The sequence below is a fragment of the Melozone crissalis genome, unplaced genomic scaffold (assembly GCF_028551555.1).
Source record: "Melozone crissalis strain CALT ecotype California unplaced genomic scaffold, PUWL_Pcris_2 ptg000018l_1, whole genome shotgun sequence".
NCBI lineage: Eukaryota > Metazoa > Chordata > Aves > Passeriformes > Passerellidae > Melozone > Melozone crissalis.
The window spans coordinates 3,682,176-3,693,862 of record NW_026535796.1 but is presented as its reverse complement, the minus strand read 5'-3'; the positions used below and the strand labels follow the sequence as shown (position 1 = coordinate 3,693,862).

The window sequence follows — 11,687 nt, the reverse complement described above, 5'->3', positions numbered from 1 at the left end:
CTGGGGCTGAGTATGACAGCAGGAAAAGCTGAATTTGGGGATAGAGCCACACAAACCCTGTGGAAGCAAAGAAAATTATTTAGGGATCAGCTCTGTGGCTGCTGGGTTGGTCACACACCTGAACCCACTGGACTCCAGCTGCTTTGGGCAGCAATTTTACCTGTACTGAGAACTGGCAGGGAAGCTCCAGGAGCACTCCCTGAGCTGTCAGTCCTGGCTGGAGGTGGGGATGGTAATTCCTACCTGAGGAGACTGCTGAAGGGTTTTGTGTGTGAAACCACTGTGGCTGGATAGAGGCTGCCTGTCCACCCTCTGCCTGGCAGCAATGCTTTTGGACAGGGAGGCACTGATTCAGGATGGCGCTAAAATAACAGCAGATGTCTGTGCTCTCTCATAAAGCTGGGGGTCTTTTCACCCAAATCCTGGTCTGTTTGGATCTGTGGGTATCCCTGGAGCTACAGTCAATGTTAGAGCAGAGGATGTGGTTTGGGATGAAACCTTGCTTGTAATTAAAATACTGGGTGCTCATTCCAAGCAGGGAAGGCTTAGACTGGGTATTAGGAGAAGATTCTTCCCCCAGATAGTGGTCGGGCACTGAGCAGGCTCCCCAGGGAATGGTCACAGCCCCAGGGCTGCCGGAGCTCCAGGAGCGTTTGGCAATGCTCTCAGGCACACAACGGGATTGTTGTGTCTGGGCAGGGCAGGAGCTGGGCTGGCTGATCCTTATGGATCCCTTCCAACTCGGGATATTCTGCGATCTCTTGGAACGAGGTGAGTGCCTCCTGCTCTCATGAAGCATCGTGGGGTGTGCAAGGGAGTGTTTTAGGCTGGAGGGGGGATTGTGCAGCTGACAGAAATATCCTTTATCTGTCCCAGCACTGTGTTCAGCGGGCGCTTGCCCGCTCCTCGCCCATCCCGCTCCTGCCCTCCTGTGGCCACTCCGTGATTCCACAGAATCCCAGAATCCTGGAGTGCCTGGGACTGGAAGAGACATCCAAGCCTGTCCAGTGCCACCCCCTGCCATCGGCCCTGACACCTTCACTATCCCAGGCTGCTCCAAGCCCCGTCCAGCCTGGCCTTGGACACTTCCAGGGATGGGGCAGCCACGGCTTTCCTGGGAAACCTGTGCCAGGTCCTCAGTCCCTCACAGGAAAGGAGTTCTTCCCAATGTACCGTCTAACCCTGCTCCCTTTCAATATTTCACAGAACCATGGAATAGCTTTGGGTGGTGTGAAAAACGCCAATCACTTGTTTTTAAAATTTTAAAAGTTTAATAATAATAAAGTGGTTATAAAAATAGTAATACAATTAGAGTAATAATAATTTAGACAAATTTAATTAGGACAATATGAGTCAATAAATACAAAGAGTTACGGACATCCGGGTACCTTTTTCTGGGCAGCACGAGCCCGAAAAAGGACACCCGTTAACAAAGGATTAACCCTTAAAAGCAGTAGCCTGTTGCATATTATACACCTCAGACATGATGCATAAATTCCATTCAAACACAGGAGTCTGTCTGGTCATTGTCACCTTCTTCCTCCGAATCCTAACAGCGCCTTCGAGGCGGGAAGAAGTTAGTTTCTTCTGATAAGAGGGCAATAAATTCTTTTTCTCTGAAAGATTTAGGTGTCCTGTGGCTGCTATCTCGCTACAAGTCCTTTCTTTAAAAAAAAGTATCCTACATAGCATAGTTTCTATTTTAACATTTTTTATAACCTAAAACTATATTTAACACAGTACTTAAGAGAATGAATACAGCATTACTTTCTAACGCAACACATATAATATTCATTTTAATACTTGCGAAAAGCCAATCAGAAAATACATGCATTTTTCACACAGGGAAGGATTTCTTCCCAATGTCCCATCTAATCCTGCCCCCTGTTGTGTGTAATTCACAGAACATGGAAGAACTTTGGGTGGGAGGGACCTTTAAAGCTTGTCTTGATTATTTGCCATCCTTTAAATGTTTCCTCTAATTTCCTTCCCTGATTGATTTCTCTGCTCCCACAGGACTTTGCCTTCCCTCCACACAGTACTCCTGGAGTTTGCTGCCATGCCAAGATCTTTCCAGAAAGCCGGAGCTCTGTGCCTGCCGTCCGGGATCAGCGTGGCACATTCCGGATGAGGAGCCTGACCGAGGTAATTTGGGAAGGGCTGAGGGATTTTAGAATTCCTCAAATCCAAGAGCACAGGGGGCACCCGGCAAGCCCCCCCAGCCCTGGCCAGACCCTCCGGGTGGGAGCAAAACCTTTCGCCAAGCACAATTTTATTTCGCCAAAACGCAAATTTTCGCCAAACACAATTTTATTTCGCCAGCAAAACGCACAAATTTAACAGATATTAAACATTTCATTGCACAAAGACGGGGCAATCGGGACAGCCACGGCATCAGGCATGGGGTACCCAGCGTGGGGCACTCGAGGGCCGCACGGCAGCCTGGCAAAGGACACTTGTTTTTGCCACTTTTATTCTGGGGTTTTGTTAAGGGTTCTGCGCGGTACGGAGACATTTTGTTTAAACATTTTGTTTAATTACTGCTCGCCGGCTCCCTGAGGGGCCCGGGCTCCCTCCATGAGGGGCGGTGGCTCCGCCTCCTGGCGCCGCCTGGCGGTCGCGTGAGGGGGGTCGGGAGGCCGCGCGGTTGCCACGGCAACGGGAGGGGGAGAAACGACGCCCGGCCCGGCCCCGCCCCTCCCCGGGCGCCGCGCACGCGCCGGCGCGGGGTCGCGCGCACGCCGCGTCACGCCTCCCGCCGCGCGGCCCCGCTCGCCCCGCCCCTCCCGCCGCGGCCCCGGCCCCGGCCCCGGCCCGCGTCCCCCGGGGCGTCCCCACAGCACCCGCGGTGCCCCCGCCCGTGCTGCCCGGGCCCCCGCCGCCATGAGGCGCGGCGAGCGGCGGGCGCACGGCGGCAACGTGGGCAAGGCCGCGCTGGAGGAGCAGCAGCCGCCGCCCCCCGCGCAGCCCAACGGCGGCGCCCCCGGAGCCGAGCGGGACGGTGCCGGAGTCCGCCGCAGCACCGAGTCCGAGGTGTACGACGACGGCACCAACACGTTCTTCTGGTGAGAGGCGCCGGGCATGGCCCGGGGGGCTCCGCGTGGGCCCGGGGGCCCTCAGGAATGGGATATGGGAGTCCCTAAGGAATGGGATGTGGGGGTCTCTAAGGAATGGGATCTGGGGGAGTTGAGGAATGGGATGTGGGTGTCCCTAAGGAATGGGATATGGAGGGGCTGGAAAATGGGATGTAGGGGTCCCTAAGGAATGGGATATGGAGGGGCTGGGGAGTGGGATGTGAGGGTCCTTAAGGAATGGGATGTGGAGGGGCTGGGGAGTGGGTTGTGGAAGTCCCTGAGGAGTGGGATATGCAGAGGGCCCCAAGGAATGGGATACCCGAGTTATCTGCTCCCCGTTATCTGCTGTTTACGTGCCTCTTCTGCCTCCGATACCGGTGCTGCAATCGGCTGCAAGTGCTTCCCTGGTGTGGCTCTACCGCTAATTGTTTCCTGGCAATTTAACGGGAATTCAGGGCTGGCTTTTGGCAGTGGCACCTCTTTTCCCGGTCCTGGTCCCCACTTTTCCAGGAGCAGGACCTTTAGGGCTGATCCCGATGGCTTGTCCTGCCTGGTGGTGCTTTGGAGGTGTTTTGCAGTACCTTGAGAGCTGTCTGTTTTCGGGCATGCATTCCTGCCTGATTCCAGTTATCAGCATGGTTTACATGGACTCCACCTCCTTCTCTCCTCTCCCTTATTCTTGGAAGGGGCTTTTTCTTCTTTTCCTCCCAGCGATCCTGGCAGAAAGCTGAAGTCGTCCTGCCCCACTCCTACTGGGCAGGCATTGTGTGTTTTTGCGTGTCCCAGTCCATAAAACGGGTGCAGAAACTCACAACTGCTGGTGTTGGGCCAGCAGAGAAAATCAGCTTTTTGTTAAATTCAGTCCTTGCAGAAGAGGTGTGTTTGTACCTGGAAAAGTGCTCCTAAGTCCCAGCCTTGCTGGAGGTGTTCCATAAATCCCCTCAGCAGCACACTGTGTGTGTGTAGGCAGAGGTGATTTTCCTTGTGTTAAACACGCGTCCCTTTCCATGGAGAAAGCCCAGCCGGCACTGAAGGTTTGGAATCCGAGCCGAGGGCGCTGGGATTTGGCTGGAGCCCGGCATGGAGGAGTGGGAGGGGAGGGCCCTTGGCTCTCACCCTGCCAATCTGGGCAGCAGCGCAGCCGAGGGTGTTGATCCCGATGAAGGAGGTGACATTCCTGCCAGTGCAAGCTGCGGAGGGACACTGGGATGCTGCTGGGTCCCTGCGGGGACACTGTGGTCTCGGGGACACAAGGACGCATAGGCTGAGCAAATCGCCGGATCCCGGTGCCAACCTTTAAATGGAAAATGGGTAAAGCTGTCCTTTCCTTACTCCCTCCTTCAGGTGGCTGCTGCCAGCTGTTTTGTGAAGCCTTGAAATACCTGGTTTTGCTGTAGAATCTCTCCTCGTGTCAGCTTTTGGTGCTGGTGACAGGGCTGTCACCTCAGAATAAATGCTGTAATGCATTTAGTTAGTGTGGCCATGTGGATTGTTCCTTTGGAAATGTGGATGTGTGCCTTGTTCTCTCAGGAGCTTCCCTGTGTCAGGTGGACAAATGTCATTCTTAACTTCCCTATTTATCCAGTTTTCTTTTCCCTAGTAGCTTGTGCTGGCAACCGGGAGTTCAAACATCTGGAAAAGTCCCAGAGTTTTTCCTCGTGTAACTTTTGACCTGTATGTGCTAGAGTATCCTTTGGCAATGACTCAGTTCCTACCGTGTCCAAGAATAAAGATGATCCAGGGGAATGATTTTCTTCCTGTGACCCTTGGGACTCCTCTCATGCTGTGGAGGTGGCCACAGGAAAGAGTGGCTGCCCTCTGACTTTGGGAAAACATGGAATGCACCTTCTCTTTGGAGTTCAGGAGTTAGGGATAAGGTTACTCTCATGGCTTGCTACTTTTGGGAAAATGAGATGATTTGGGATCTGTGGACACAGAAATCATTCCAGGAGTAGTTTAATTTGCAGAGGTGATTTTCCTGCTGCAAATGTGGTCCTTGGGAAAGGTGGAGCTTCCTAGCTGGCTTCCTGCTCTTTAAAATCTGCTTGGAACTTTGAAAAACCACTTGTGTGCTGAAATCCCTGGTCTTATTCCATATAAATGACTTGGAAAACACTCCCTTGTGGGAACCTGCTCAGTCAGCATAACCTGGCAGCTCCCTTTGCCATTAGGAAATGCCAAGGGAAGGGAACAGGAGGGAGCTTTCTGAGGCAGATCCGTGGTTTCTGTATCATTTATCCCTGAACTGATTTCCTAGTGGGGGAGCTGGGAATGCCAAGCTTTCCTGGCAAGCCACTGGAACATGTTCCCTGTTGTTTCCAGCACCTTGGATTGTTCTTGCCTGTGTGCCTTCAGCAGCAGCTTTCACACAAAGCCCTGCTTGTTCTGGGGTCATTCAGTTGGATACTGTGGGTGATGTTCTCCTAAGATTTCTGCAGATATTTCATAGCTTGTCTTCAGCCAAAGAAGATTTCCCAGGAAAATGTCCATCCAGTCTTGATTTAAGGGTGTTGGGAGGTGCCAGATGCACTTTTGCCACCACATTGTGACTCAGTGGGTTAATTGCTTTTTCAAAGTCTTACCTTAATTTGGATTTCATTAGCATTAATGTCACCTTTTGATTATTAATGTGTTTTATCTCTCACACTAATAATCTCATGTTGCCAGCACGTGGATGTGGTATAAATTCCCGAGGTCATGGTGTGGCAGCAGAGATCTGTGGAGCTCAGGATGTTAAAATTAATAAGAAAAGAACTAAAAAAGAGGGAATGGCAGTGTGTCTATGGGCTAATGGCATAGTGTTTGTAGGAATTATTTCCACTTTCTTGTGCAAAAAGCGTGGAATTTGCAGCTAAGGAAGAGGCAGTCCCTGCTGGCATGTTCCTCTCGCTGTGCTCAGTGTTGTGACTCTTCCCAGGTGGCCTGGGAAGTGAGGATATGTGTGGGCAAACCAGCTGGTGTTGGAGAGAAGGGATTGCTACTCAGCCCAAAACATTCCTTACCCATTCCTCGTGGAGATTGCTCTTATCTCTGAAATACCGGGATTTGCTAAGGGCGGTCTGCAGGAAGAGGTGGGGATTTATCCACAAGGGAGATGGAATATCCACAGGTTGGTTGGCAGGAGCTGCTCCCTGTGCCCTCTCCAAGGCAGCATTCCTGGAGTTTGCTGGGAGCTGAGCTTGGGATTTTTCCCTGCTTTGATGGCGCCACTCCGAGCCGCGCTGCCCGCTCAGGATTCGCTGCACTGGAGAAAAGGAGCATTGCTCCAGAGCCCTGGGTCACCCTGCCATGCTTTTCCAGCCTGTGGGAATGCCCTGGGCAGGGAGCAGGGACATCCAGGCTTGTGCAATCCCACTAAGCCACCTTTGCCAGCTGGTCATGGATGAGAGGGCCTGTGCCTTGGGAATTGCGCTATGGGAATGGCATTGCCCTTTCCTCAAAGGGCTTCATAGTTCTGCCAGTAAGCTGGAAATGCAGAAGGAATATCTTTGTGGAGAGGGCCTGTCAGAGTTCAATGTCCCAGCTGGATATCAGGTCTCTATATTGCTTTTTTTTTTTTTATAAACACATTCCCAAAGTTTTAAGGAGAGTAGGGAAGAATGTGCTCAAAGAATTCCCTGTAATTCCCTGTCACTTGTCTCAGCAGAACTGCCCAAAACTATCTTCAAGATGCACATTTCCCTAGGTTTAAGCAAAAAAATGTTTCATCATCAAAATAGTGCATTTGTGGAACTTGCAAGCTCTGTGGAACTGATGGAAACTTTGGGAACTTGGTCTTTCCTCCTCAGTGGAAGGAAAACCCCAGATTTGCTGAGGCTTTGCTGTTGACCTGTGGTTCTGGGTCTCTGGAGGTCTGGGCTCCTTTGTGGAGATGGCAAGGAAAAGGCAGGTTGCTATTTTGGAGTGTCACACGTCTGTACGGAAATTTAATCGGCCTCGGGTGACTTCAGGGATGTGCCGAAGATCTGCGGCTGCTCTAAGAATAGGGACTGTTTTGTGGGCTCTGAGGGTTTGAACAGATTTTAAAACATAACACAGAGCTTAAAACCAGCAGGGATATTTGTATGGTTGGGTTTGACTTGAAGTTGTCCAAACCGTCTGTCTATCCCCAACAGTTTGCCTGTTAGTTACAATTTTTAATTCAAATAAAAATTAAATTAGTTTTAAATTGGTATTATTTTTTGTTGTGTTTTCCTGTGTCTTGTTCTTGACACAACCCTCTGCTGCTTTTGGAGGAAAGGGTTCGTTTTACAGTTTGCCATATTTTCTTAGGATTTCCAGGTGAATTGTTGGTTTATGGAGGGTACAGAGCTTTGACATCTATTTAAAAATCTCTTTCAAGAATGGTTTAATGAATTTGCCATTATTTGGAATAAAGAATTAAGTAATGAAAAAGTCACTGACAGATTCTTGGGTCTGCTGACAGATCCTTTCATCAGCAGCTGCAATTAATGCAACTTTTTTAACCCAAGGAGCAAACTGGACTGGCTCGCCTTTTGAATTTTGTTCCACTTAAGAGGACTGACCAAAATATTAATAAATAAATTCTTTGCATTGTGTTCCAGTGATTGTTATTGTGTTTAATGGAGTTGTTGCATCACTGGTGACAAACAAGCCGTGGATAACAAGGGTGTGGTCCCTGCTTAAGCTGATTTTAATTTGTGGGAGATTGAATGAGGCCATGGGCCGCCTGCTCCTGGGTGGTACTCTCTCCTTTTCACCCAAGGATCTGCCAGAATCTCTCAAAAAATGACATGTTTAAACAATTCCCTTACATCATTTCTGTCATAGACTTCAGCTGGGAAATAAAAGAGCTTGTAGTCATTTTCTTGACAGACCTGCAGCGTCTCAGTGTGACAGGAGAATGACCTAGCATGAAAAAGAGAAGTTGGGATCAAACTTAATCCTATTAACTAGGAAAAAACCCACTTTTTTGTGATCTGCAGTGCGGGAGAGCTTCGCTTGCTCTCACTTGGTGTTTGAATTAGCAGGGCAAGGGCTTGTGTGAAAACAAATCTGATTTATTTCATCTCAATCTCCCAGGGCTTGAGTGGGGAAGGAGCCAAGTGTGTGCTGCAGAAAGGCAGAAAAATAAGCCACTTAATATTCCACCTTTTTAACAGCTTGGGATTTGTTGTGAGCTCTCTCCCTGGCCTTAGATTTTTGTTCTCAGGTACATCAGGCACTGCTTTGCAGAGTTTTTGATGTGAAACCTCCCAGATCTGGCTGCAGTTTGTACCTCCTTTTGCTCGGGCGTGTTGCCCAAGCTCCTGTGTGTAATTCTAAGGGGAAGATTCCCAGCTTAGCTCTTTTCAGCCTCCCAGGCTCCAGGCCAGGAGAACATAAGCCTTTCCATGTAATTCCTGCCTTGCTTACCTTGCTGGGCTGTTCTTAGCTCTCCTTCCCCTGGTGTGTTATTTTAAAGTGTGTGTGGAGATGAAAACAATCCCCTTGTGCCGTTAAATTCATCCTGATCTCTCAGACGAGCCCTTCCTTCAGGAGAGCTGCTCCTTTTTCTGGATTTTATTTTATTTTTGAACTCCCAGGCTGTGAGGAGAAATGGTGTACATCCATATTTCCTGGCTTGTTTTGCTCTCTGAAGTGTATTTGTGTGATGCTGTGCTCCCTCTCATTGCTGTGTCACTGCTCTCAGCTCTCTGCCAGGGCTGCCAACTTGCTCTTCCCAGAAGTCAAGCCCATCTCCTGAGTCTTTCATCCCAGATCCTGGAATTCACGCTGTGCTGGAGCACCTTTACCTTGGAAACCTGCTAGGAGGGAATCTGGCAGCATCTGGAGATGAGGGAAGTGATGAGAGAGCAGCCTCTTGTTTCTGCTTGAACAGAGCAGCTGGTTGGGCTTCAGGCTGGTGCCTGTGGCACCAAAAATAAATGGGAAATGCATGGATGGGGCTCCCCAGCACCAACCCTTCACTGTCCCACAAGATCCTCACAGGGAGGAGCACAGCTGAGTCACCCTTGTGCTGCTGGTAGAGGGTTCTCAAGGTGTTTGTCCCAGGGAGGAGCTGTAATCGCTGATTTTTTGGAGATTTATGGGATCTGAATGCACTGAAAAAGCAGCTGACTTGGTGTGGGTGCTCAGGTGGTGAAACAGCAAGGTGGGATTCCAGATTAGTTTCTGTAGCCTCTTCAAAAATAACCCACAATGTAATTATTCTATATAATACATAATATCTATAACTCTACAACAATATGTCTAACTGTGTAACAATAAAACAACACAATAATACGTTTCAAAACCAGACAGCAAAACAAGGGATACCAAAATAGCCTGGAGTTCATGTAACCTGTCTGGTGTTGTAGAATCCATTCATTCCATGCACAGGTGATGGGTGTGCAGGGGCAGGGTGTGATTGGAGCGTGGGTTCTGTGCTGCTGTCCTGCCTCCTGGGAGAGGCAGGCCTGGGAGAAGCTGGGTTCAGTGCTCCAGCTCCTGCAGGATCCAGGGCAGCCCCACGTGAGCTCTGGTGGCTGAATCACCTGTCCTGGCACCCGGCAAGATGCAGCTGCCGAGCAGGAGCTTGCAGCTCCCAGGCTTTTCCCTGGGTTTGGGCACGCTGATTCCTTACTAATTCTGGAAGTACTGGTGGGGCCTGGTGGTTTTCTGCTGGAGCTGGTGGTCTGAGTCCTCAGGAGCACGAGGGAGGAGAGCCTTCAATGCCAAACTCTGTTCTGGCAGGGGCAGAAGAGGATTGTGTCTGCTTATGAGGTATTGCCTGTGTGGGATTGCAGGGGTGCTGTGCAGAACTTGGGGTTTGCAGTAGGATGGAGTTTTGGTTCACTGGCAGCTTTTCTTGGGCTTTCAGAGCACTTTTAGGTGGGTTGCTGTGGGGTTGTTTCAAGGGAAGTCAGTGGATGGTTTGGGAATTCCAAGGTTTATTGTGAGCTGCACAACCTGAATATACAAACCTTGGAATGACATGGGATGGGATGTGAGCTGCTGTTACAAAAGAATATATAAAGAAAATAGAAATAGAGCCAAATATGTCACATACAGACTCTTGCTTTTACAAGTTTTCTCCTCCCTTCAGCTTCCTCTTTATAGGTGGGTTTTTTATTAGTTTGTGTTAAGGGATGTTATCCTCTAAACCAAAACTCTTGGCGTGTCCTGTGGCCTTACTTGGACAGAGTTCCCATGCTTCCCAAACGGGGAAGGAGTTTTCCAATGAAAACAGTAAGTGACTTCTCATTAGGAAGGGAATTTCCAACTTGAAGTAAGAAAAGATGCAGACATTGTAAGAATGTTCTCTGTGTGATGATCAGGGGGTGCAGGGTGTGGATGTCACCTGGCTGGATGTGCTCTGCTCACTCTCCTTCCATAGAATCCCAGAATCCTGGAATGGTTTGGGCTGGAAGGGACCTTGAAGTTCATCCAGTCCCAAGGGCAGGGACATCTTCCACTGTCCCAGGCTGCTCCAAGCCCAGTCCAACCTGGCCTTGGACACTTCCAGGGATAGGGCAGCCACAGCTTCTATGGGAAACCTGTGCCAGAAGAATTTCTCCCTGAGTGCTTCACCACAATCCATGTAAACCTGTGGGCTCCCATGGATGAGGATGTTTTACTGCTGTGGAGCAGCCACCCAGCTTTGCTGTCATGGCTGTTCCCACAGAAACCCCTTGTGCTAGGTGCACTGAAACTGTAGGAATATCCCTGATGATCTGATACCTTGAGGTGGCATCAGAGTTCTTACAACAGCAACTGTTCTCCTGTTCTCCTTTGGAGATTTTTTTTTTTAATGACTAGTTTTTCTTGTGTAATTCCCATGTCTGGAGTGAATTCCCTTTGGTTGCTCTCAAGGGCCTGTTCCCTCAGCTGCAATTTTGATTAGTAGGCTGTGAAATAGAGCAGCACTGTCAGGTGTGGACCTGCCAAACCTGGGGAGACACCTGGAGCTGTTTAAATTCGGGTGTTTGCACTGGGTGCTGGTTTTTTCCAAGCTGCTGCTGATCACATGCAGTGCCACTGTAAGTTCTGCTCTCTGTGCTCTGCAATAGAGAATCCCTCAATATTCCTGACTGCTGGCCGTGGTTTTGGCCTCCTGAGGCTGCACTGGCAGGGTGAGATGTGAGTTTTCCTGCTGTTTAATGTCACTTTTCTCTGTTCTGAATTTCAGGAGAGCTCATACCCTGACAGTCCTGTTCATCCTCACGTGTGCGTTGGGCTACGTTACCCTGCTGGAAGAGACTCCCCAGGACACAGCCTACAACACAAAGAGGTGAATATCTCAGGAATATCTGAGTATTCCCAGGTGTGTTCTGGAAAAGGGACCTCCAGTGACCCCTGCAATCCCTTGTGGAAGTGCCTGTTCCCTTAGGACGTTACAAAACCAGTCACAAGTCTGTAAGCTCCTCTGATGCTGATCATTGAATTCAATTTCTAATCAGTTTAGTGTCACTGTCAGGCCTGTGGCTGCTCTGTGGTGTGATTTAAAGCAAAATACAAAAAGCTTGCTAAAGCCTCCTGGCTGGGTTTCTTTGGCAAGGGTTCTATTGCTGTTTCTTAAAATAGCTTTTTCTTAAAGATAACCTTTCCTTAAAATAACCAACACTTCAAAATGCTGGGGGCTGTGACTGAATTTTTCTGGCTCAAATGCTC

At 49.6% G+C, this 11,687-nt stretch overlaps 1 protein-coding gene across 1 annotated transcript in view; it reads left to right on the top strand.

The window, feature by feature from the left end:
- The first annotated feature begins 2,883 nt into the window (after positions 1-2,883).
- The window catches only part of PTDSS2 (phosphatidylserine synthase 2), a 29,672-nt gene continuing 20,868 nt past the window's right edge, over positions 2,884-11,687 (top strand). The window contains exons 1-2 of the mRNA XM_054275129.1: positions 2,884-3,065; positions 11,206-11,307. Of these exons, the coding sequence (XP_054131104.1) occupies positions 2,884-3,065; positions 11,206-11,307 (284 nt within the window). The remainder of the gene's footprint in view (positions 3,066-11,205; positions 11,308-11,687) is intronic.